Source organism: Catharus ustulatus, chromosome 3 (genome assembly GCF_009819885.2).
Source record: "Catharus ustulatus isolate bCatUst1 chromosome 3, bCatUst1.pri.v2, whole genome shotgun sequence".
Classification (NCBI taxonomy): domain Eukaryota; kingdom Metazoa; phylum Chordata; class Aves; order Passeriformes; family Turdidae; genus Catharus; species Catharus ustulatus.
Genome location: NC_046223.1, coordinates 83,409,612 through 83,435,296, shown reverse-complemented (window position 1 = coordinate 83,435,296; position 25,685 = coordinate 83,409,612). Strand labels below are relative to the sequence as shown.

The 25,685-nt window shown below is 40.1% G+C and overlaps 2 protein-coding genes across 8 annotated transcripts in view; one reads left to right on the top strand and one right to left on the bottom strand.

Annotated features, from left to right (window-relative positions):
• Positions 1-18,953, top strand: part of DOP1A (DOP1 leucine zipper like protein A) — a 62,526-nt gene extending 43,573 nt beyond the window's left edge. For 4 of the 6 annotated variants that reach the window (XM_033054776.2, XM_033054774.1, XM_033054775.2 and 1 more), the window contains 19 exons: positions 104-215; positions 1,096-1,278; positions 1,562-1,687; positions 2,011-2,145; positions 2,457-2,512; positions 3,007-3,111; positions 3,854-3,920; positions 4,560-4,704; positions 4,929-5,008; positions 5,559-5,668; positions 5,826-5,975; positions 7,255-7,316; positions 7,896-8,048; positions 9,283-9,419; positions 10,728-10,783; positions 11,645-11,809; positions 12,755-12,884; positions 14,787-14,846; positions 16,953-18,953. In XM_033054776.2, coding sequence (XP_032910667.1) covers positions 104-215; positions 1,096-1,278; positions 1,562-1,687; positions 2,011-2,145; positions 2,457-2,512; positions 3,007-3,111; positions 3,854-3,920; positions 4,560-4,704; positions 4,929-5,008; positions 5,559-5,668; positions 5,826-5,975; positions 7,255-7,316; positions 7,896-8,048; positions 9,283-9,419; positions 10,728-10,783; positions 11,645-11,809; positions 12,755-12,884; positions 14,787-14,846; positions 16,953-17,258 — 2,338 coding nt within the window. In that variant the 3' untranslated portion in view covers positions 17,259-18,953. The remainder of the gene's footprint in view (positions 1-103; positions 216-1,095; positions 1,279-1,561; positions 1,688-2,010; positions 2,146-2,456; positions 2,513-3,006; positions 3,112-3,853; positions 3,921-4,559; positions 4,705-4,928; positions 5,009-5,558; positions 5,669-5,825; positions 5,976-7,254; positions 7,317-7,895; positions 8,049-9,282; positions 9,420-10,727; positions 10,784-11,644; positions 11,810-12,754; positions 12,885-14,786; positions 14,847-16,952) is intronic. The other 2 variants (XM_033054779.1, XM_033054777.1) reach the window with 1 other exon arrangement.
• On the bottom strand, positions 17,541-25,682 carry PGM3 (phosphoglucomutase 3). Of its 2 annotated transcripts, XM_033054781.1 has the most exons (13): positions 25,331-25,682; positions 24,872-25,077; positions 24,005-24,189; positions 23,632-23,699; positions 23,203-23,336; positions 22,852-23,047; positions 21,937-22,094; positions 21,455-21,538; positions 20,731-20,829; positions 20,297-20,413; positions 20,022-20,144; positions 19,095-19,268; positions 17,541-18,510 (listed from the first exon to the last, which is right to left on the bottom strand). In XM_033054781.1, the coding sequence occupies exons 2-13, from the start codon at positions 25,073-25,075 to the stop codon at positions 18,424-18,426; spliced, it is 1,629 nt and encodes a 542-aa protein (XP_032910672.1). In that variant the 5' UTR covers positions 25,076-25,077; positions 25,331-25,682; the 3' UTR covers positions 17,541-18,423. The 2 variants fall into 2 exon arrangements, with proteins under 2 accessions (XP_032910672.1, XP_032910674.1); XM_033054783.1 differs by lacking the exon at positions 25,331-25,682 and having other exon boundaries at positions 24,005-24,185; positions 24,872-24,954.
• Between the last annotated feature and the right edge of the window lie 3 nt (positions 25,683-25,685).

Below are 25,685 nucleotides of genomic sequence, written 5' to 3'. Positions count from 1 at the left end.
GTGCATGTAGAGGTATAATATTTTAAACTAAGTTTGATTGTGTTGAATTACACAATCAAACTACCGGATTAAACTAATTTTTAAAAAATTGCTCTTCTTTTAGGCCTCTCTGGATGGCATCAGTCACTCCCCCAGATATGGTTCTCACTTTATTAGAAGGGATCACAACAATAATTCATTACTGCCTCCTGGATCCATCTACGCAGTATCACCAGGTAAACTTACCTGGGTGTCTGAGAGATTCCTATGCACTTCATGGCAAATCAAGGACTGTGATTATATTAGCAGTTATGAAGATCTGGGTGACAAAAATAACAAATATATTGTCTTACTATAAATATGGGGAGTTTATTGAAAATACACACATTTCAAACAGAAAAACAGGTTTCTATGCCTGATACTTGTGAGAGAATACTTACTTATTTGTTTGCTTCTTTTGGTTGATTTTTGTTACCCTGTAATAACTAAAGTATGAATTCCTTAACTTTAAGACCTTTAAAATTCCACTTTTTAAAACTGCCTTTGTTGTATTCATCTTGTGACATGTCAAAACATTATCCTTCTGGCTCCTTCTGTATATTCACAATTTTTCTTTTTATTCAAGCAGTATTTTTAGATCTGATATTCTGAGCGTAGTATCTGTTAAAAATTTGGTCCAGATTCCATAAGAAACTTTTTCCCTGTTTTCTTAGTAATCTTGTTTTTGTGTTTTCTTCCCATTCTTGCACTCCTTTCCTTTGCATTCATTTAAATGTGACTGAAAAGTGGGTTTTGTTTATGTAAATAAATAATTTTGCCTAGACTGTTACCTAGACTTAAAATTCTGAAAAAATTGTTTTGCAAAGGCAGAGGATACAAAATTAATTGCTGTAGACATGAGGCCTCACATGTTCACAATACATTTGATATTGGACAACTCAATCAAAAATTTCTCTATTATTTTAAAAGTCTCAAAGCTGCACATATTGTAGAAATTAATGAAAAACTCCTGAAAGAGTTAAGGTTGAAAGCTCCCATGTTAAGTAAGTCTAAATTTGCTCTGTTTTAAATATGCTATTTATGTAGTTATTTAATACTCCTCTCCTCTCCCACAAGCTTTTGGTTAATGTAGATCAGAAGCATTTGGTTGAAGCACGCAATGGGATCCTCTCTATCTTGCATATGATCATGTCTTCTGTGACTTTACTGTGGAGCATCCTGCACCTTGCAGATTCTTCAGAGAAAACTACTGCTGCTGCTGCTGCATCCATTACCACTATTAATCTTGGGTCAACTAAGGTCAGAACATCAGGGATAATATCATTTAAGTTGTTCATTAATACCTTTGTCAAAGTAATTTCAATTCCTTTCCCTTAAATCTAAATTGCATTTTTTATACCTTTGTTCTCATCACTTACCACAAAAACCAGGCTTTTATAAGCAAGTATTGAATATGCTTTTAAGCTAAATTGTATCAGTTCAATGCAACATGTCACCTCTTTGCTTTCTGCAGAGAAAGTGTTTTGAACATAGTGCTTAGGCCCTTATCTAAAGGGGTGTGTGTTCTGCCTTCATGTTTCAGAATTTGAGACAACAGATTCTGGAACTTCTGGGTCCAATTTCAATGAATCATGGTGTTCACTTCATGGCTGCTATTGCATTTGTATGGAATGAAAGGAGGCAAAACAAAAGTACTTCCAGGACAAAGGTATGTTTATATTACAGTGGTCACTTCAAAGAGAGGTAATACTTTTAAGTGATTTAGTCTTGGGGAAGAAGAAAATTCAGGCATTCCAGGGAAAAAAATAGAATGAAGTATGGACAGTATTTGTATTTCTAATTAGCAACTGTACTGTCAACCATACTATTTTAGAATGGGATAATCTTCCTGAATTCTTCAGGGCAAGAGTAGGTGATACCAAGTCTCTATGAGCTGTTAGTTGATTAAATTTCAATCCCATGAGGACAGCTACCTTAGTTTTTGCATAGCCATTGTGACGATAATCTGTGACATGCATGTGATTCTTTTAGGTTATTCCTGCAGCAGGTGAAGAACAACTTCTGCTGGTCGACCTGGTTCGCTCTATCAGTGTTATGAGAACAGAGACTGTCATACAGACAGTGAAAGAAGTTTTGAAGCAGCCTCCAGCCATAGCAAAGGACAAGGTATGGCAACTGTAAAGATCCTATTGATTTATATGATGTCCTCTTGAAGAAGCTTAGAACGCTGATGATATGGGTACTTCACTGGCAAAGCTGAGCAGCACAATGTGAAAATTTTCCCTATATCCAAGAGAGAAATGAAGAGAAGCATAACTTTGCAGAGGGATGTTTGAAAGGACATTTTTAATATTCTATTAAATTAATCTGTATGTTTAGACATTGCAGTGAAATTATGGTATTGTCAGTTTTACCCTGGTGAGGGGGGGAAAAAAGCCATTTCTTTCTGATGACACAGGTTTCACATCTTTTTCTAGAAACATCTTTCACTGGAAGTCTGCATGTTGCAGTTTTTCTATGCTTATACTCAAAGGTAAGAAAAGAAGCTAAGTTCTATTTCTGTCATTGGGAAGCAGATGATCAATTTGAATATTTTACATATTTATGTCATAGGATGATAAATTGTCTTTGCAATATAAATAGTAAAAAAACAATAGGTTTGATCTGTAGGATCATTAAAAAAAGTGGTTTATTTTGTGAGTTCCATAGAGTTGCATCACCTTTCTTCCCCCACCTAAAAATCCTGCAGGTAATCTGCCCTAATCTGCCCCCTACCTTAAGAAAGCTGATTTTAATTGTGCTGTAACTCATTTGTGCCACTCCAGCTTTGTAATGAAAAGCATTTCTCTCTTCTTCTGCCTTCATCTGTTTCCTAATGACTTGGTGTAGCAACCTAGTATGAAAAGAATTTATAGGGGTTTTGGTTCTCAATATTTGACAGGAGAGTTGTGAGGTAAAAAGAAATTGGGGGAATACCTGAGGGAGATGATGTTCTCATCATTGACATAGCTGCTCTCTCTCCCTTAGGATTCCAGTGACCAGCTTAGTAGACAGCTGGGCAGCGCTGCTGCTTCTTTTAAAAGATTCCATACAGGTTGGTCTTCCAGCCCCAGGACAGTTTCTCATACTTGGGTAAGTGCTCCTGATATTTGCTATTTTCAAATATACTCAAATGTAGGTGTGAGAAATTATTCTGAAGTGTTAGTGTTTTTAAATCTGTCTCTTACTTTTGAATGGTAAAGTTATTTGCCTGAGTTCTGTGAATCTTACCAAATTAGTTTCTTCCTGAGGAATGGCTGCATAAATGAAATTTTATATTATAGTATGATACAAGCCACGATGTTACCTTAATGATTATTTCAGTGATTCAGCTCTTAAGCAATAGATGTTTCTGATTTTTCCTAAAAAATAACAACAATTACTATTTCTTAGATAATTTGAAACCCACTTGAGTGGGCTGAATTCTCAGCATGGAAACAGTTTGTGGACTGTCGGAAATATAATTTTAAATATGATTTTCTGTATAATGCTTCAAGGACCATTTTCTTCAATATTTTGAGTTTATCTTCCCTAGTAAACTGTGTCTAAAGATACTTGTGTATATAATCAAGTAAAACATGTTCTTGGTAAACTCGTACGATCAAAATTAACTTAAGGAACTTGAAGAGATGTTTCCTGAAATATTGATAAGTAGCAATCCCTGATGGTATAGTGAATAAATATTGTGCAAATAAATGTCTTCAGATTTGTCTTAAATTTGAAGACTGCTGAATAATGGACTAGAAGCTTGGAGAAGGAGATTGAATGGGGAATACTGATGTGAATGGATTCTGGGTGAAAAGAAAATCTATATTTAACTTCTGTATTTTTTCAGTGTTCTTAATGAGTTCATCATGAAAAACCCAAGTCTGGAGAATAAGAAAGATCAAAGAGATCTACAGGTAAGAAATTTGTTTTATGTGTCTTTTGAAAATACTGAACAATAAATCATAGAGTTGTAGAATGGCCTGGGTTGGAAAGGGCCTTAAAGATCATCCAGTTCCCAGCGCAGGAAGGATATTGACCTCTTGAAGTAAGTCCAGAGGAGGGTCACTGAGTTGATTAGAGTGATGGAGCACCTCTCGAGAGACCAGGCTGAAAGAATTTGGTTGGAAAAGGGAAGGCTTCCAGTACCTGGAGGAAGCCACAAGAGAGACAGAGCATGGGAACTGGTTACCCAGAGAAGTTGCATATGCCCCATCACTAGAATTGTTTAAGGCCACTTGGATGAGGTTCTGAACAACCTGCTTTAGTGTGGGATGTCCATGTCCATGGCAGTGGGGTTCGAACTAGATCCTTAAATGTACTAGAAATATTTGATATCAGTTCTGTAGTATGAAATTACTCTTTAATGTCTTCTCCTTATATTTACACTTTGTTGAAAAAGCTCTCCTTTGCTGTGAAGCTATTAATCACTGACAATATAGAAGTTACTTGAAAGCAATTCTATATGTGATTATATGGATTTTCTTCATGTCAGGACAATGAATACAGCCCTTCTGCACAAAGTTCTTAAAATGCTTGGGTTTTTTTTCTACCAGGATGTAACACACAAGATAGTGGATGCCATTGGGGCAATTGCTGGTTCTTCCTTGGAACAGACCACTTGGCTAAGACGAAACTTAGAGGTTAAGCCTTCCCCCAAGATTATGGTTGATGGAAACAACTTAGAATCAGATGTTGAAGGTAGGTACATATTCATCTTTATTTAAAACAAAATATTAATTTTCATGCTATAATTAATGAAGAGAACAACTTTGCCATATTTGAATGTGTGTAAAATTCTTCAGCACTAGTATGTCTGGCAAAGCTTGTGCATCTTCAAAATAGGTTTTTAAAATATTCTGTAAGATAAATAATAGCTTGAGAAAGCTAACTTTGGGCATTTCTTTATTATTATCTTCATTTAGATATGCTGTCTCCAGCAATGGAAACTTCAAATATAACTCCATCTGTTTATAGCGTCCATGCATTGACCTTACTTTCTGAGGTAAATGTTTCCTTGGAGATAATGAATAGTGTTTTATAATAACTTCTATATTGTGAAAACCTTTGGACTAGAAGCTTGGAGAAAGAGATTTAATGGGGAATACTGATGTGAATGGATTCTGGGTCTTGCCACATAAAAGTATAAAAAAAACTTTGTTACTAACCCATTGAGATGGATGAGGTGTAAAGAAAGCATGGCCTTTCAGATGTGTAGTATAGCAAACTTTTTTGATTGTAAACTGTGTGTTTATCTTTGTGGCACATCTTATTTACTGCTGATAATTGCAGTGAGTCTTTGAATTTTTTCTGTATTTGTAGTTTATTCTCTAGAATGCTTTGACCAGGGGCTTGTGCTTTGGTGCTTTTACCTTAATGTGTTATAAAAATGATGGAATCCTTATACTCAGAGTTTTGCATGGTACCTAAAATGTGATCACTTATATAATAAATTTAAATGTTCAGTAAAGAACATTACACAAAAAAAATGCTGAATGGTAGGTAAAAAACAATTTAAGAATGCATTATGATATATCTTGCTTCTCATTTTATAGGTTCTGGCTCATCTCCTGGACATGGTTTTCTACAGTGATGAAAAAGAAAGAGTTATTCCTTTGCTTGTAAATATTATGCACTATGTTGTGCCCTATCTCCGTAATCACAGGTATCTTTAGTCTATTGAATTGATGTAGATGTGTACAGCCAGTAGAAATTTGGATGGTGGCACTTAAGTTGAAACAAGCATGATGAGGATTAGATGTCTATCAAACTTTCTATAGAGTAATAATTCAGAATTGGTTTATGTTGACTTTTTCTGTTAGTGCTCACAATGCATCCAGCTATCGAGCTTGTGTCCAGTTATTAAGCAGTCTTAGTGGATATCAGTATACAAGGAGAGCCTGGAAAAAGGAAGCCTTTGACCTCTTTATGGATTCCAGCTTCTTCCAGATGGATGCTTCGTGTGTTAACCAGTAAGGCTTTATTCTTCTTCCTTGTATCGATGGCCCTTACAAATTTTATGTATTCCATCAACATATGGGTTAAGATTTCCCAACAGATCTTTACTGAGAGAAATAGAGATTTTCTATGGTTTAGGTTACCATGTGAAATATGAAACTTACATAAGCTATTTTTCTATGCACAGATCTATTTTTTAAAAATAATCTTAAAATTAAAAAAAACTTTTGTGAGGAAAACATAGTTAGCATTTTATAGAAACATAGAATGATTTGCATTGCAAGAGACCTTAAAGATCATCTAGTCCTAATCCGCCCCCCATGGGCAGGGACACCTTCCACTGGACCAGGTTGCTCAGAGCCCCATCCAACCTGGCCTTGAACACTTCCAGGGATGGGGCATCCACAGCTTCACCAGGCAACCTGTGCCAGGGCATCACCATCCTCACAATGAAGAATTTATTCCTAGTATGTAAATCTGCTCTCTTTAAAAATAGGGTTACTTTACTTTTAAAGTGATTCTCTCTTGTTCTATCACTCCATGCCATTGAAAAAAGTCACTCTTCAGCTTTCTAGGGGCTCTTTAGGTACTGGAAAGCTGCTACAACATCTCCCTGAAGCCTTCTCTTTACCAATCTGAACAACCTCAACTCTCAGCCTGTCTTCATAGGAGAGATCCTCCAGCCCTCTAATCATCTTTTTGACCCTCCCAGGGACCCCTTCAAATGAGTCCACATTCTTCTTCTTATACTGGGGGTCCCAGAACTGGATGTAATACTCCAAGTGGGGTCTTACCAGAATATGGAAGAGAGGCAGAATCACCTCCCTTGATCTCTTGACCACACATCCGGTGCAGCCCTGGATGCAGTTGACCTCCCTGGCTGTGAGCACAAACTGGCAAATAAAATTCAGTTGTTCGTCTGCCATCAGCCCCAAGTCCTTCTCAAAGCTTCTCTCAGTATTCATTTTGTGCTCAGTTGGAATTTGTGCTTGGAATTGCTCTGATCATTCTGCAGGACCTTGCACTTGGCCTCTTCACGAGGTTCTCATGGGCCCACTTCTTAAAACTATCAGGGTCCCTCTGAATGGCATCCCTTATTTTCTTGGAGAAGGGGGTTCAAGAAACACAGTTTCAGATCAAATAATACCAAGTAAATGCTAACATATGAAGCAGAGAGCTTGGATGGGAAACCTTAGCCTAAACTTAAAGAGCAGAAAAAGTTTTGCAAATGTTCCTTAAAATTCTTACTTTTTTTCTTGCTTTTCTGATTTGTGTATGATTTTCCTCTTTTAGTTGGAGAGCTATTATGGATAATTTGATGACTCATGACAAAACCACATTCAGAGATTTGATGAGTAAGTATGGATACCGTAGTGACTTCTCTCCACTATAAACATTAAATAAATGAAAAATAAGTATCTTAAAGAAAACACTTGTTCAACTTTTATGTCAATTTGATTTATTCAGTGTTTTTCATGTTTTCTTTGACTATTTGTTTCTGGAGATTCATAAATAACCCGAAGTGAGAGAATTTGATGCCATCCTGGCACACAGTGAATTTTGCCTATATGGCAAAGCTGATTAAGCATAGTGAGTGAGGGTGGTTTTTGTTTGGTTTGAGTTTGAAGATCTGACACTAACTACTTAAAAAAAATTGATTCTGCACATTTGAATTTTCTGAGCATCAATACATGCAATTTTTTTTTTTTTTAATGGCTAAACACTTTCCTAAGAGTCCCTAAACTGTTGTGTATACTTACAGGTTTTCTTTCAACTTTTCTTTTGAATTTCTGGTTGCAGATTCAAATTGCAAACCATTCATCATCTTAACATCTGCTTTCAAACCCTGTTATTGCAAAGGAAGAGTTATTTGTGCCTTGAAGTGATGTAGGAAGGAAATCCATAAGCTCTTGACTTCACTTTGTGTTTTCCAGCACGAGTGGCTGTGGCTCAGAGCAGCTCCCTCAATCTGTTTGCTAACCGAGATGTGGAGCTGGAGCAGCGCGCAATGCTCCTCAAGAGACTTGCCTTCGCCATTTTCAGCAGTGAGATAGACCAGTACCAGAAATACCTGCCAGACATACAAGGTCAGTAGATATCTTCCAGTTAACTGTGGAATGCTTGTATGACAGAGTGACAGCAGGTTAAATTTTTATCCTGCAATATAGTATGTGATACTGTTTCCTTAGCTGAAGCAAAGTTTCTGCAGATCTTGGTTAAAATGTTTTCAGTCTTCAATAACTACAAAATATGCAGATTTTGTGCTTGCCAGTTGACTTCAATCCAGATCATTTCACTGATCTGTCATTTTATCCCTTGATCAATATCCTTGGATACCTGCACAATATGTTTTGACATGAACATCTGATATACAAAAAACCTATTAATTAGGGATAAATAGGAAAACTGACCTTGGCATTTTGAATTCTTGAGTTTTGCTGGTATTTTTTCCTCTGTTCAGTTCATCTGTCCTGTTTATCGTTGAAGTTTCTTTCTTACAATGAACCTTTACCTTAAGTGACTGAGAATGGGAACTGCTTGGATTTTTTTTTAAGATGATGCTAAATAGTTACATCAGCAGCTTTTAGATGTATCGTCTTTTCATGCCACCAAAGGGACACTTTGTCTCTGCTTGTATATGGAAAATCAATTGCATCAACTTTGTTTCCTTTTTTTCTGGGATCTATTTTTTGTAAAATTATTTGGTTTGTTGGTTTAGTTGTGGGTTTTGGGTTTTTTTGTTTGGTGTTTTTTACAATTTCCATTCAAGTTAGTAGCTGAGATTGCTATGTTCATGGAATCAGGTGATTTTACTGGTCTGACATGCAACATGCATGTGTGTTGGTTTGACTGAAAAATTTCTTTGTGTCTGCACCTGTATATATTGAATGCCTAAAGGTGTTTGTAATTCAATAAAACTGTATCATCCCTTTGCAATTTCTCAAGTATTATGATGATGCAGTGTTTTAATAACAATAATACATCTGGGTTGTTCAGACTGTTTTTGTATCATTTGGAATCTGTTAACTCCTCCTGTTGTAATGGGTGAAACTCTGCATACATAAGCAAGGTTGCCAGATGCACTATTGCATTTATGTAGACAACTTCACCAAAATAGGTAACTGCACTCTTTAGAGTTTTCTCTCTTTTGTTCCTTCTTTGGTGGAGTGGTTTTATTCTGTCAACTTTTCTTTATGTTGACAGAATAAAACTAGTAAAGTGGCAGATACTTCAAGTTAACATTGAGAGTAAACGAGGGAAGGAGAAAATTCTCATTGGAATTATTCTGAACTGAGGGACCCTTCTTGGCTTTTTTTTCAGAAAGGCTGGTAGAAAGTCTCCGGTTGCCACAGGTGCCCACCCTTCATTCCCAAGTGTTCCTGTTTTTCAGAGTATTGCTTTTAAGAATGTCTCCACAGCACCTTACCTCACTTTGGCCAACCATGATCACTGAACTGGTGAGTTGCAGGTGTCATTCATTATTCAGAAGACTGGTGCACATCTGAGACACAGCCTCATTCCTCCTCAAGATTTTAAAGAAAATCTGCTCTAGAGATTGTACTAATAAATGTTCAATGGCCACAAATTGAAAGCTGACTTATTTTCCTAGTCCTGGTGTCTGTTTTTTGTGATGAAATTGAGCATCTGTTGGCTTGCACTGTTTCAGCTGTCTTCTGAATTAAATTTGCATTTGCCCTCATTGTTCCGTGCTGAATCCTGCTTCAGTTTCTGCTTATGTATGTGTACCCTCTCCACCATTCCCACCCGTGCTCTTCTTTTTCAATGTTACATGTTTCTGCTTTCCTGGTCATTCTTCCAGCAATAGGGATGAGAATCCATGTATAGGAGTCAGAATCCATGTTTTATTGGCAGTTGATGGTCATTCAGGTCGCACTGTGGCTAGATTTTGTGACTAGATTTATACAAGGCTTGCCTCAGATTTCTTCTTTCTCATTTTACTCTTCATAACAAAACAGTAAAAATACCTGTTTGCAGAGTTTCTACCTGCAGTTTCTACCCTGTGTTGGCTGTTTGACACACTCTTTCGGGTTTCAGCTTTGGCAGTGGGAATGGAGGAGAGTGGTTGGTGCATGCTGTGATCCATTCCATGTGCTATTCAAGGAGTTCCCAAGGCACTGAATGACAGAGGAAGCAAACCATCATCATTTCTGTGATTTTTTTTTTTTTTTCAATCTGCAGATGCCTAACCTAGTCCTTGAATAACCAAAGATCTAAGCAATAGAAGGAGAAAATATAAAATACTTTAAAGTGTGTTGTTTTAGCAATAGATTTATTTAAATTTAAGCCTGCCAATACTATGAATACTTTAAAACCCATTCTACTCCATGTGGTCTTCTGATTTCTGTGCTGTCCTCTGGCCTTTAGACATGTTACCAAAGTCTTGGAACTACTTTCAGTTAGCAAGACTGTGGTGCTTCTGGGAATTCACACCTGAACCTGACTGCTCCATTAAATGATTCTTTATTCTCATTTCATTTAGGCATTGCTCTCTTTCTAGATAGTGGAGGGGATTAGCCTTTGAGAGCTTTCCTAGCTATAAAAGAGACAGTTCCTTGTGGCTTTTGTGTTATTCAGGTTATGTATAAGGAATGAAAGAGCTTTGGGGTGCCAGTGTCCACTCACACTGGAGAGGGAATAAAGCTCCAAACTATTTGTCTAAGGCTTATTACTCAGGCTTTCCTGTAGTGTTTTCCCGAGTCACAGTCCATTAAAAATGGTATTAAAATATAGCATTTGATCTTCAGGTGCAAGTATTTTTACTGATGGAACAGGAGCTCACTGCTGATGAAGACATTTCCAGGTAAATGTATGAACTTCCTGCTTGTTTAATTTGATAAAAGTCCCTTGGTATCCTGATGGGGAGTTGAGTCATTTTTTAAAATAATTTGTCTTAGAGTTGAGCTCAAATGAGAAGGACAGGTAAAGGGTAGTTCAGTGTGATTGCAGTACCAGGGACAGACTGTTCAGGACTAAACAAAAGAAATCCTGCTGTCAGATTGCTCACAAATCACTAAGGGAAATGATACAAGTGTCTGAGTTTTTACAGTGTCTACCTGAGTAAAATGCACTGTTGCTGCAATTAAATTATGCATGGCATGGCACAACTTAACACCTTTTCTGTGTCATACACTTATTCTAAATAAGACTAATGCATCTTTTCTATGTTTAAATAAAAGCATAATTTCTTCTTGTATTAGAAAAATGAGGTAGATAATTTTTCTTGTTTTGTTATCCATTTTTGTCTCACCTATTTTCTGTACAATGTGATCCAATTTCAGTCGATGCTAGCAGCAGAGGCAAATTTCTCAAATGAGCCAGAGCTATTTGCCCAAGTTTTGCTCACTTTTTTCCTAGGTTCTCTTTGGTTTTTTGGAGAGTTTTTCCCTCAAATAAAATAATATCAACATGAAAGACAATTTAAAACTTTCTCATAATTTGAATATTTGGGAATAGATACAGTGAACACATTCATTATATATTGACATTTTATTACGTGTATATATATGCATACAGAACTCCACTCATGGCACAGACTTGTTTTTATGCATTCAGGATTATACTGGTAAATACAGAGTTGTGTGTTTGTAAAGGCAAGTAAGAAAAAGTTTTCATTGTGGCAGAAGGTTGCTATGACTCACCTCCTTGCTATAATATATTTTAGAACTTCTGGCCCATCTGTTGCTGGTTTGGAGACAACTTATACAGGTGGCAATGGTTTTTCCACATCCTACAACAGCCAGAGGTGGTTGAACCTGTATTTGTCTGCTTGCAAATTCCTGGACTTGGCTCTAGCTTTACCATCTGAAAACTTGCCTCAATTTCAGATGTGAGTACAAAACATTGTCATTTAAGTTTTTGGATGTTTTTTTTATGCCTCTTGGTAAAATTCTAGCATGCAAAAGAGTCTTTGGTTTTCTGTTTCCCTTCTTTCGTTGGACTTCAGCTAGGGCAGCCCATAGTTCATTCCCTCACAGTATCTGAGTGGCCCCCAGGGCAAATGATGCTGCATATCAAATTAGTTCAAGCTGGTTTGATTTAGCCTTTGGCAAGAGATTTACCACACTTGAGACATCATCAGTAGTAGTGATCTATTCAAGTATTTTATTTTTTAAGTACTTAGTTGCAGTAATGCCTAAGAAAAAATACACCCACCCAATCTCAGTGAGTAATGCATGAGATCTGCATGTCATCTCAGCATGATTTGCATAAATTACTCTTGCACAGTCTGTCTGGAAGGTGTGGCAGCAAACTTCGTTAGAAAGGGGATCCCATAGGTTTTTATTGGTCAGTAGTGGGCTTCCTGCTTCCTCAGTGCCTCTGCAATTCTGTTTCAACAGAAAAAATGAATGCAAAACAACTGGCATTTGCTGCAGATCGTGGGAATGAGAGGCCATAAAGGACAAAAGAAAGTATCATGCCTTTTCCTTTACACTGCACACTGGTGACTGTGTGAGGGCTGCTGCCCTGGCACAGCTCTGTAGGCACCCCTAATTATCCTGCAGTTTAAAAGGCACATATGTAGGTTAGAGGCTAGAAGGATTTGCACACAATGTGTCAGGTAGTATTTCTATTGTACCCTGTAGTATTTCTAAATCTAATGTTGAAGGTTTTTTTCGTTTGTTTTTTCTTGTGAGGGTTGACTTAGGTTTCTTTTTTCTTCCCTCTTTCTCTGATATTTCACCAGATTTCTTCATCCATTCATATTTTTGATTGCTCAGAAAAGCCTGCATGCTCAGTATGGATAATGTCTGCTTGTGTTATCTCATGGCAGGTATCGTTGGGCTTTTATTCCAGAAGCATCAGATGATTCAGGCTTGGAAGTACGAAGACAAGGAACACATCAGAGGGAATTCAAACCCTATGTGGTGCGTCTGGCAAAGCTGCTGCGAAAAAAAGCAAAGGTATGTTGCTTTTTTCTTTTCACTGAAAAGTTTCATGTACCGTAACTCACAGCAGTGTTTGGGTTTGGATATTTTAATTTTTTTAACAATTTTTTCTGGTGTAGGAGATTCCAGCTGGAGGAATCTCAAGTCCGCATCAGGCAAAAACCCACACACTAAGTATAAGAAACAAATCAAACAAACAGAAAACCAAGGCCCAAAGCAAACAAAAAAGCCCCAAAATTAATCAGACAACAGAAAACTTCATAACCTGCTATAGTCAACATGGTCATGATCACTGACTTTGGATTTCTAAATTACAAGTATTATTTAATTAAAAAGTAAAATGTGTCCATTATTTAATATATTTTAACATAAAATCGCTTTTAGATAGCCAGTCATATATGTAGGTGCTAGTCTGACTATTACCTTTTTGAAGTAGAAAACCAGTTTTGTTAATAGCAATCAAATATTTAAAAACCTGTTGCATTCCTAAACACAATGGAGCGAAGAGTGTTGAGACTGAGCAGAGCCTGGGACTGGATGAACAAAAGAAGGTAGAAATAGTAGACACAGTTCTGGGGAAATCTTGACTGCACAATTTGTAGAGTGGGAGCAGAATTAGGGTTGTCATTTTGTTGGTGCATGAGGTGTTATTAAACCCCAAGTTTGTGGGGTTGGAGGCCTGATCTGCTGGTGAAGCCAATGGAAGCTGGCCAAGCCCTGTCCCAGGGAGATCCCTTCTGCTGCCACAAAGTAAGAACATTACTGTCAGATATTTTGCTGTTCCTTCTGTGAGGACAGAGCCCTCTTGGACAAGCAGTTCCACTGGGAAATGGTGGGTGAGCCAGGGAAGCAGAGAGGAAGTGCAAAGCCATATGGCAGAAAGTTTTGAAGTTTTATTCTCAGGTTTCTCTCCATTTAGATGTCTTTGTCAGGGCTGTAACACTGGCAGCTTGCTGTAGCTACTGCCTTTATAGTCTCTAATGTCTTCAGTGAGTAAAGGAACTACTGATGTGCAAGTGGCTACATTAAATTTAAGGATAGCTTAGTTGCAGGCAGATCTGAGCTGTTGAAGGAAGGCTCACAATTATGGGGTAAAACTAGTATCTGAAGCATATGTGCATTATGCATGTTATCATTTTTGAACCATGAAGATGAGACTCAATTTCTCTTCTTGCATGTATAAAGGAGTAATGAGTTTTAACTGCCTGCTCCTCAGGCATAGCCTCTAACCCTGGTGTTCAGTTTAGTATCTGTTAGAAAGTTTTCACACTCCAAGTAATCTCTGTGCATGAATTTATACATCATGTGTGATTTATAAATATACATGCTGCTGGTAAGTACTGTATGCTGAGATAGATGCTTGAAGTCAGGACTCGGTATGCATCAAGAATTCAGAAAACTTCCTGGAATTTCTGGAACCCCTTAGTCATGGCAGCAGTTGCACACTGAACTATAGGTAGGTGTATGATGATGAGATAAACATGAGATAATGAATATTGACTTCAGGCCATTTCTTCTTTATGCAGAGGAGAATACTATTACAAATAGCTATGGGCTTTTCTCACAAAATAACTGAGAAAAATGGAGTGGATCCTTATTTTCCTTCAGGGCACTCTAACTCATGTTTAGATTCATGTAGTATGGTGTTGCTCAAGCTCTGTTATTTGAGGGAAACGTGCTTGAAAACCTCCTTTGGCAATGCTGGAAATAGAGGCACAAACTGGCAGTGCTGGTTTTGTCTAGTAGTGTTTCGGCCATACTAGCTTGAGTCTGCCATTTCTGGGTCAGACTTGTTGGGGCGGGTGATTTTTGTAGCTGAAGCACAGCACCCAACCAAGCAACTGTACGGCCTTCACGGCAGAGTATTCTTTTCATTTATGAAATGCAGTCTGAAAGTTCTCCTCTTTCCTTCCACAGGACAAACAGGAGGACTTTAAGAAGGTGGTTTTGGAGGGAATGGAGATGGCCAAGCATCAGGTGAGGGTGGCCTTTGATGCTTGAGTTGGGAAACAAGCTTGCCATAATAATACCATCGCCTTAAGGCCCTGGGCACTATTTAGCATTCAGGAAGAACTAAAAGAGATCAGATTTGTTATAGAACAAAGCTGAGTTTTGAGGTGTAAGAACCCTTATTTTTATAGATAACTTTTATTTAAAAAAAAAAGTTTTAAAGTTGGTTTCCTGTACAAAATAGATTACAAAAAGCTGATGTTAGTTCTAAGAATTATCATAATTGCAAATCATTATAAAATTAAATCATAAAATATTTTTTGTCAAACTGCAGGTGTGAAACACGCAATCCCTGTTTGGTCTCCATTTAATTAACTGTTGTTTTAAGCGTCTGTGGAATTAGTGGTGTTTGCTTAGCCAATACTGCCATGAGGAAATGGCTTGGAGGGTTGTATTTCATTGCTCAGAGTTGGAATTTGCACACGCACCCCATTTGGTTGGCTACTGTGTGACACTGATGCTGTGTGCTGGGGGCACATCCTGCTCACCATTGGCGGTAATTCTAAGCATGGTACAGAAACAGTATGGAAGAAATTTCTCCTCTCCTCTTTTCTTTCTTCATACAATGAGAAGTTTTTTAAGGAGAAACTCTAAAAATTAGTAGCTTCATTTAAAGAAGGAGGCATCAAGAACTCCTTTTGTGTTCGAAATTTAGTCTTCCCTTTGCTGTGATTCCACGTGAGCCTTTCTTTTCAGAAGACTTGTAAAGCTAAAATAGTGATTTCTTATGGCAGGGAGCCAAACCACCAGATACATTCATACTGAATTTAAACCTAATTGGGGTTTGCAAAATGGGTGCCCTGTAGGCTTCTCAATTGTAGGTCAGTTGCTTCACTTAAAGGGCAAAACCTGTATTTGTTTATGTCTTGAAAAAAAATCTATTTGCTCAAAGGCTGTGCAATCAGTGATCCTTACCTTATATTCTGCTCCCACTGTTGTCCTTTCCCTGTCATTCTTCTTTCATTACCAAGTGGACCCCCTGCTTCAGCCACAGGCGCTAGCAGGGCAGTGGGACAAAGGTGGGATGGGGTAGATCCACAGGTGGCTCTTCTTGGTAAGGCCTTTGTGCTTCTTTTCTTCTTCCTTGCAGAACAAAATCCAGTACTGCTGGGATTCTACTTCATGGTAGAAGCTCTCTGTACTGTCAGTAACAGTACAAACAAGGTGTTTCTAGTGGGGATAGTACCTTACTGTCCAGATTCGAGTATGGTTTTGACTCGAACTTAAAGGAAGTAAGGAAGAGCCTGGATGTTGGTGCTTGGGTATTTCAGTATGAAGATATTTAAGGCAGCCCTAAGCAGGGTTAAAGCAGTGTGCTGCTGCTGGTGAGCATCTGGTGTGTGACTGCTGCCTTTGCTTGTGGGGTTCCTGAAATTCTTTCCTTTGACATTCCCCCATGAAATGGAAGGAAGATAATAACTGAGCTCTTCTGAGAATACACAAGAAGTAACTGAGCCATTTTCCTTTGAGAATAAATTCAAGTGTTTCTCAGAATGTCCATGTGTGTTATTTGTGATACTAAAAATAGCACTGCTTTTTGCTCTTCCCAAAACTCTGAACTCAAGCTGCAAAGTGAAGGTGCTTTGTAACTATTTTAACCTCCTCTGGGGTTTATCATCACTGATGCTGCTAGTATCGGCTGGTGAAGTATGTGTGTGTGTCACCAGAGAGGAGCCTGCTCTGGAAAGCAGCTGAAGTACTCACAACTTCCAGCTGTCACCAGCTTGGGCCATTTGTGTTGCCCACAGGGTGCTGCCTAGCAGCAGTTCCACGGGGCTGCCTTGCTTTGGGACAGCCCTGGGCTGAGGTGTTGGACTGGAATGCCCGCTGCAACTCTTCCTTTAACATCAGCTGACTGCCACCTGTGCACTCCCAGCCACTGCTTCTGTGCTTCTGCAGGGCATGGTGAGGGGGAGCAGGGGATCTGCCTTGGAAGCTACACTTCAGCATTAGTGTGTTTTGTGGCTAGAAAAAGTACTTTTGGACTTTAGAGAAGTACTGTATTATGCATTAGTCTTTCATGTGCTTTGCCTGTTTTGTCCTGTATTATTTCCCATGTCTCTGTATTTGCAGAAAAACCTGGAGGAGGATGGCTCAGGGAAAACACTAAGCTGGGAACCAGGTCACTTGCTTTTAACCATCTACACTGTTCGCAGCATTGAGCAGCTCTTGCCTTTCTTCAATGTACTCAGCCAAGTTTTTAACAGCAAAGTCACAAGCAGATGTGGTGGACACTCAGGGAGCCCTGTCCTTTACCCCAACTGTTTTCCCAGTAAGGACATAAAAATGGAGAACCTCAAGACCTTCTCCAGCAAAGCAAGACAGAAGATAGAAGAAATGGTTGAGAAGGATTTTCTTGAAGGCGTCATAAAATCATGAACCAAACTGGTACTACTCAGCCTATATGTAGTGTAACTATCTAAATGAAATACTGTATCTTTCCCAGTTGTATAGTATTCTTTTCTTATTTTGTATGTAATGAAATACTTAATGTTGTATTTAAGTTAAATATTTGTAAATAAGAGAAGTTCTGAATGTGGCCTGAATCAAGTTTAAATATTGGTGGCTCATATTGATTATGGTGCCTACTATTTACAGTAAATGTTTTGTTGTCTTGAGTTCTGTCTTTAAAAAAAAATGAAAAAAAATACAAGGTGCACATTTTTTCAATTTGTTTCCAGTTTATTTTTGTCTTTTTATTTTTTTTAAGATCTGTTGGAACTTGTGCTTATTTAATAACCTGTAAATTGCTATTATGGCAGGAGTTAATACCGGATTACAGTGAACTGTTTGTCAGAGGTAGACACCCTGAACCCAAAGTATGCCAAGGAGGATACTGGTGTGTTTAAAACATCTCATCCTGTTGGCCCAGCCCATTTGTGGTGCTGGGGAGCAGTTAAGGCCATAGAAGACAAACATGTCTCTGTCCCTTTCCTCTCAAGTATGATTATAAATACTATTACTGCAAATTACTTTCTAAATAATGTCATAAAGTATCTAATGAAGATAATATTGCAATGATAGATTCTTGTTTGCAAATATTCTTTTTCATTATATTGTTTCCCCCTCAAAATGAGGTAATCTGAAGACTAGTGACAGCCTCTGTCTTACACTGTTTGCCCATAGATGATTGGGCTACTGGGGGAAGGTGGGGATTATGATCCTGCAGCAGCCACTGTGAGCACAGCCACAGCAGAGCTCTGCTCATGCAGCCATGGCCAGTGCTCTGAGGGGGTGGGAGTTGGATTTCAGGCACAATGTGACAATGAACTAAGCTGGGACAGGGAGGGGCACAATTCCTTCTGGACATGGCCATGTCTTGTCAAGAAGTTAGACAAACTTGAGGAGGGGGACATTGAACAGAAAGAGCATCTCATTAAGAGGTAAGTTGCTAAAGGAGGTTAAGAATAAGCAGAGTACTATTCTGCTCAGTTCTGATCAATCCTTGCTACTCCCAGGCAGGACTGGCTCTGTGCACAGCAGCACATGGTAAAAAAGGCAGTATCAAAAGATAAGGGAAGTTGTGTGCTTTAACTGCCATTCACTATATAGGCTGGGGTGGTGCTCCTTTTCCACCAGCGAGGTGGAAAACAGCCAGGCTCACTTCATGGGCGAGTGCATCTGCATTCTCCTGTGGGAATGTTGGAAAAGTTGGTTATGCTGCTGTCAGCATGAGAAGAATAGAGCAAATATGTAATATTAAGGCAAGCATTTTCCTGTGTTCCCTGTATTGCTCCATCAGCCACTTGCTATCATGCTGGCAGAGAGAAGGGGGTAGGAGCATGTGAAGTGGGGAAAACACGACCATTGCTTTTGCTGTCACCTTTAAGTTCAGATGTGGACTAACATAACAGCAGCCAGAATATTTTTTGCTATTTTGCCTCTTATGAAATTGTGTAGTTAAGGGCTGCTTTGGTAACTTTCTTCTTAACCGTGAGCTCTCAGAAGGTTGGTTGTCTTTTCAAAATCATCTGGTGTTAAATCTGCCTTTCTAAACATTTATATTTTCCTTTTGAAGATAAACATTGAGAACATTAAACATTACTTTTCTAAATAAAAGAAAATCCAAAGTGACTTTCTGTGATTAAAGTCTTTTTTCCAAGTTTAGTATTTGTTAAACATGGTTAAATGAAGCTAACCTCCTTCATCACCCCCTGTTAGGCAGAAGATTGTTTGATGTGAACAAGCCCACTCCTAAATGAGTCAAGCTCTGACCTGTGTGTCTGCTTCAGCATAGATTCTGACGACATCCTCAGTTCCTGACGGACGGACAAAGGCCCGGGACAGTTTGTACTTCTTTACAAGGGCATCAATTTTCTCCTGCAGCCCCGGGGGCGTCAGCGCTCGCCGTTCTGCATCCGTTGTGTCAATAACGCGCCTGTCTGCGACCTGTGGCCTCAGAAACAGAGGGATTCAGGGTGGGATATGTTGTACTGTCTGGAGAAGGGTTCCGTTTGGGAGCTAATAAAGGGTTACTTAAACACTTGGGGTCCCTAGGATCCCTGTAGCATCTATTAACCAAGTCTTGAGAGGCCTTAGCTGCTCAGTTTAAAAAAAGGGTCAGTTCTGAACATGCCTTCTTGGTCAGCTTGAAGTGAAGCTACAGCTTCTCTCAGTAGATCAGAAACTTAAATTGTTTCCTCCAGTTCATTTAGAGCCCGGAGCTTCTTTACTGTGTCTTAACAGAATGCTGCCACATGGCACCTTCTGCTCAAGCTCTTAGAAGCTGGAAAGGATACAGACGCAAGAGCTTGAACATCCAAGTTCTACAAAGTGGCACAGCAAGAAAAATTCAGCTGCCCAGCAGACAGAGGCCTTAGAAAAACACGATTTTTCTAATTCGAAAATTGGAATTTCTTCTTAAGTTAAAATTTGAAGAGTTTTGGTCAGGTTTTCCCATTTAACATAGCTGGCTATTATTTAATCTTTTTAAAGTAGTATTTCTATTTTAGTCCAAGTGAAATTCTTGTCCCTCCTCTGAGTTTTTCCGCAGCTGCTTTGGCCCATTTCTGCCCTTTCATGGCCTGGTTTGGCCTGTTTCAGCTTTAAAATAAAGCTTACCAAAATGTGTGCAGGCACAAGATGCTGTGAGGAGGGCCCCCAGAGGCTGCTGTAGCCTGAGCCTGGTGGCTGGTAACTCACCTGCACCTTGAGCAGCCGATTGGGAAGGTCAGCGTAGAGGGCATCCCACTGCTGCACAGTCAGACCCTTCAGAGCCAGGATGGCTTCAATAACCAGCATGTCTGAGACAGCATCGCCAACAGTCTGCCAACAGGGAGGGAAAAACACTGCAGCAGTCAAGACAGGAAGGCAGGATTCCATCAGGAAGCTTCCAGCAGTCCCCAGCAGCAGCCTGACAAGAGCTCACAAACAGGCCAACCCTGCCACCCCTGGGGTTCAGTTCTCTCAGTTTTTACCTGATTTATCAGGTCAATCATGTTTTCAAGCATCTTTGCTGCTTCTCTTTTTTCATCATCCTTCTCCTCTTTCACCAGTTGCCGTATTTTAGTTTCAGCAGTTTTACTAAACAGTACCTAGAAGAAAAAGATGAGAGCTTGTCAAGATAAAACCAGGATCGATGCAGTAGTGAGGACAAAACTTTTACCATCTAAGCCCAAGTAGCCATCATTAATGTTGGCTACCAGGAATTCCCATTCCCCCATAAAGCACAGAGGAGCTGGTGGCAATGCTGTGATAAAGACAGAAGGAGGAAAAAAGTCTGTTTTCAAACAAGGAGAAAAAGGCTCACTTATAAAACTAAACAGAGAGTGAAAAGACCTCCTTTTCCAGGTAATTTAACCAAAATCTTGTACATAGTAGTTGATCATATGGATTACATGCTCATACTTACTGTGCCATGTCCATTTGCCTCAAAATAAACACCCACATCAAACTCCTGGGCCTTGTGGTGCAAGTGTTTCACTCCTGTTTTGACACAGTGCACAGGTACCTGCAGCCCAAGGGTGTGCAGAGAATGACAAGAAGGTTACAGACTCTCCTCAGGAGGCTGGAAATGAGCACCAGCCTGGAAGGACCCTTGCAACTAACCCATGGTTTATGGCCACTGAGGCACCAGAGCTAAAATGCTCCACTATTTCTGCAATTTTAAAAGATTTCATTTATTCCTGTGTAAATAAAAGCTAATAAATAAATAAATAAACTCCAAACCTAGAAAAATCCAATTTACATCTTCAGGGAATACACTAGATTTGCATACAAATAATACCTTCTCTCAATTCCAGAACATTTAGCTTGCTGCAGAAAATGAACCAATCATTGTCAAAGTATCAAGGAGCCTTTACTAACTCACTTGGCTGCAAAGCTATAAAGCCTCAGTTTGTTTAAATGCCAAGGGATTTAATTAAATACTTTTTAAATTAATAAAAGCTGACCACAACTTATTAAGCTCTGTTCTCTTGCATCTCCTTTCCAGCCAAGAATTTAGTCCCTACTGGAGATTTGAAAGAGCTATTTATTTATTTATTTTATTTTCCTAGCAATCATATCACAGTAGCATTTATTTTTAAAATAAAAAAAAAAAAAAGCAAACTACCTAGAAAAAACATGGAGAATACCTTCAGTGTTTCCTGGAGGTAGCGTGTTGAATTCCCATTGGCATACGCTGTTTGGACCACTGCCATTGTGAAGTCCTGTTTCACCTGAGCAAACCAATAAACCAAGTTTTACTGCCCAGCAGGCACAGAGCCAAACAAAAAGGATAAATGGGAAGACAATGAGAACTGTTACATGTACAATTAAAACTCCTGGGTACCAGCTCACTAAGAACTTCTGAATATCTAAAACAACAGGATTTCTGTTCAAGTCTTGGTACATGCCATGTTGATCTTTATTGGGCCAGGCTGAAGCAGCTCTTCAACCTTAGACTTTCCAAACTCCTTTTTGGCCACAGCAGTGAGGTACAGGACTGAGCTCTTTTTAAAGCTGGTTCGCTTTAGGTAGATGTACAGAGACCACATCCCAAGCAACAGAGCTTCCTTAGACTATTTAATACTTTACAAATTAAAATCCCAGCATTCATTTCATATGTTAGAGTTACCTTGGCAATAAGTTCTTTTAGGAAGATACTAATTAACGTTGCTATTTTATCTCCATCAATCAGGTGAAAATGGCCAGCTGTGTCCTTATAATAATAAACAATTCTATCTGCATCACCATCAAATGAGCAGCATCTCTCATTGGGCTTCATGTCCAGCCCTAGTGCACAGAATTACAAATACAAGTTAAAAACAGGAAAAGAAACAAAAATCAGGTCATTTATTTCAGCGAGTGATTAGGAAAACACATTTTCTTTCCAGAGCACAGGTCTGCATACAAATGATTCCACTCAGGCACAAGGATCCATCCCCAGCCACTGTGCTGCTCCCAGCACTGCATTTCCCATCGGTGTGGGAAGGGGAAGCAACACCGTACCTTGGTGTTCAGCAGTTGCACTGAGAGGGCAGCTGTTCAATGGAGAACTCAGTTTATCCTCCAATAATCTCATATCCAAACCAGCCTGCTCTCCCAGTTCAGGGGTTTTCTTTTATACAATTCTCAGAAAATTGACTGAAATAATTTCCTCACTAATGAGTCAGCCTGTTGGCACCAAGCTGTTAAATAACCCAGCCCTTTGGCGGGAACCCGGAAAAGCGTTTCTTCATAATACTAAGGGGAGTTAAATAAATAGCACTAAGCCAGTCCTGGCTGATCTTTGGACTCTGACAGCTTAACATTCAGAAAAGACTGTCAAACACATTTCAGCCAGTCAGAGAGATACTGTGCTCCTCCAAGCAGTTCAGACTAACACAGAGATGTGCCAAACCTGGCCATGCTAGTCCCTCTTTCCATTGCACAAGGAGAAGCATTCATGCAGTCACTTAGTAAGAACAGGGAGCTCCAATTACCCAAGGATGTGGACCTTTGCCAGACCCTGCAGAGGCAGTAAAGGAACATAAAATTTCTGTCTACATACCTCCAGGTGGTTTCTGGTGAACTTTCACAAAATCTGCACCACATAAGTGATTGAGTTTCTCCTTGGTTCCATCATTATATATGTGAATTACCATCTCTTGTGGAAAGTAGGGCTTCATTTCTGATAGTTTCAGGGCTCCTATTCCATTGGCACAGTCAATCTTCAGGTGCCTCTGACCCTCTCCAGAGCAGGGAGACTTAGCGCAAGAAAAGAAGGGGGAAAGTGAAGTGTTACCCTAGAGAAACCACACTTAGAATATGCTGAATTAGAAACTTCAGGCCCAAACAGGCTAACAAACAGAAGAGATTAATTTTGTACATTTGCATGAAGAAGACAACACCTACTATTCACCTGTTTTATCAGTTGCATAAAAGCTTTGGACAGTTTTCCATAATAACCTTCCAGTGTTGCTTTCCCATACTGCCCTTGGGTGTTTTGACAGCAGACCATGTAATGGAGCTGTGGTGTCGTCACCAGACCATAATCTAGTGTGAAATAAAAGGAACAATATTTAGAATAGAATTGCAAATTAATTGCTGCTAAATAGTTGTACAGTAAACAGACAAATGCAGTACAGGAAACACATATGAAATTTTTTAAGTAGTCTTATGAAAACATAAGGCCCTGCCTTGCATTAAAGCCATACAACCACCCTGAAAGAAGGTTGTTACAAGCAAGGATGGAAATATGTCTGGGTGTTGCTTTAGGGCTGCATAAAGGAGTCACGTTTACATTAAAAAAAACTTGAAATGAGATTAGAATTGCAGAAGTGTAACCTACCATGGTACTGGCCACCTAGAACCTGAATACCATCTATAACTGATTGGGACAGCTTCTCACTGCTTGGCCTGGAAAACAACAAGCACAGCTGATAACCGTGGCAAAGGCATTTATGTATGGACTTGGGAAGGAAGCACGTGTGGAAGACTCTACAAGCTTCCTGCCACAAGATTTAGACCCACTGTGAAGAAATCCAAACCCTTCTCTTTTGTAGGCAATTCCCAATAAGGTTTGAAAGCCAACACCCCAGGGACTGCAAACACATATAAAGTGCTGGACTCAGGAGGACATCACACAGTACCCACACAATTCCCCCGAGGACAGCACTGGTACTTCCATAAGAGCAGATACATCTACAGCCTTTCGTCATTACCTGGTGTCTCTACCAATAAAAACCGAGGCATCTTTGTGCAAGTTCACTGCTGCTTTTTGGCAGATCTCGGTTATCACTTGCTGTAACTCCTGCTCCTCTGCATTTGCTAGTTGTGTGGCATAGTCTTCCCAGGAAGGGTGCAGCATTTCTCCAAGAGGATCAACCAGCTTTACACCATTGTCTTCCTTAGTAGAAAAACAAAAGAACAAAAAATAGTAAGTCTAAAAGTGGGGGACTAATAAAACCTCTTTGAAGACAGATAACACATGGTTCAGTCACACTGCTGCTTTGTAAGTGGAGAACTTCTGGGATGTAAGAGCTTAGCTGTTTATTTAGACTTCCAACAAGCCCCCAAAGCACTATAACAAGCATACTGAGTAACCAACTCTTTCTCCCTTATAATTTTGATATGAAATTCATTTGACATTAAAATTCCATAAGGGAAGATTCTAACAACCTTCGATGCTCTGCAGCAGCAGAAGTCTAAATGCCTGATTTGCAATGGCTGTATTTGCATGTTTATTTTTAAAACTTACAGATCTTACTCAAAGGTTCTTCTCAAAGCTACTCCTAGCTTCCCAACATTAGAAAGTTATACTGCAATATGAAAGGTTTTCTATGTTATACACCATTTCCACATGAGAAAAAAATCCCATTTCTGTGTACAGGGGAAAAATAACTTCAGATAGATCAGAGAACGTATTTACAGGCAGCAGGCTGAATGCTTAAGCAGGTCCAAGTGTCTTCAGGATCTCGTCTCTCAGCTTTGATTCCAACAAACTGAGCACACCTTTCCACCCTTCTACCAAAACACTTGGCGTCATTCCACCGGGCCGGTCAGAGGTTTACGGAAAGGGCAGCTCTTACCTCGGGGTTGTGGGACGCTGTAACCATGACGCCAATGGTCGCTGTCACGGCTCTGGACCTGAGCACGGCCAGGAGGCCCATGCGGAACACGACGTGATCCAGCTGCTCGGCCCTGGAGCGGAACCCAGCCGTGCCATACTGCAGGGCCAGCCCGGCAGGCTTGGGGTGCAGCGCCGAGCACTTCCTGAGGGCTTCGAAATCCATTTCTGGAGAAGGAAGCAACATGAGAGAGAGGACACAGGTGGTGAGATGGGTTTCGCGTTCTGAAGGTTGCGGGTGCCTTACAGTGGGACCAGGAGCGGGGCAGGAGCCCCTGCACTCCCTGCAGAGCCCCGGATAAACGGAGCGGGAGCAGGTACAAGGCGGTCACGCAGGGACGAGGCGAGGAGAGCCACGATTCCCAGGGGCTGGATCCAGGGATCCCAACGCGTTCCCGCAGCGGAGCCTCCCGTTTCTTACCGTGACACCAGCCGCCCAGAGCGCTCGGCCGCGGCTCCACACACTGATTCCCGAGCCCAGCAGCAGCGAGTCCCGCCTCCCCAAGCGCTCGCAGGGAAGCCCCAAGCGGTGTCCCCAGGATGTTGCCCCGGGCGGCGGCTCCGTGCGGACCGGCAGACAGACAGCAGGCCGGGCGGGCGGAGCCAGCCGCACACACGCCCCTCTGCACGGCTGCTTCCCTCAGGACCCCCCGGCGATGGCGCTCGGACGCACCGGCTGGGGCGGGACGGGAGGGATGCGATAGGATAGGATGGGATGGGCGGGATGCGATGGGTGGGACGCGGTCCCGCTGGAGCCGCCGCTGCGCGCCCCGCAC

Coding starts and splice junctions, on each gene's coding strand:
- PGM3 (XM_033054781.1), bottom strand. CDS start 25,075: ATGGATTTCGAAGCCCTCAGGAAGTGCTCGGCGCTGCACCCCAAGCCT. Junction 22,095..22,851: donor TCACCAGAAACCACCTGGAG/GTATGTAGACAG, acceptor TCTGTGCACTAG/GGCTGGACATGAAGCCCAAT. Junction 20,414..20,730: donor AGGCAAATGGACATGGCACA/GTAAGTATGAGC, acceptor TTTTTCTTCTAG/GTACTGTTTAGTAAAACTGC.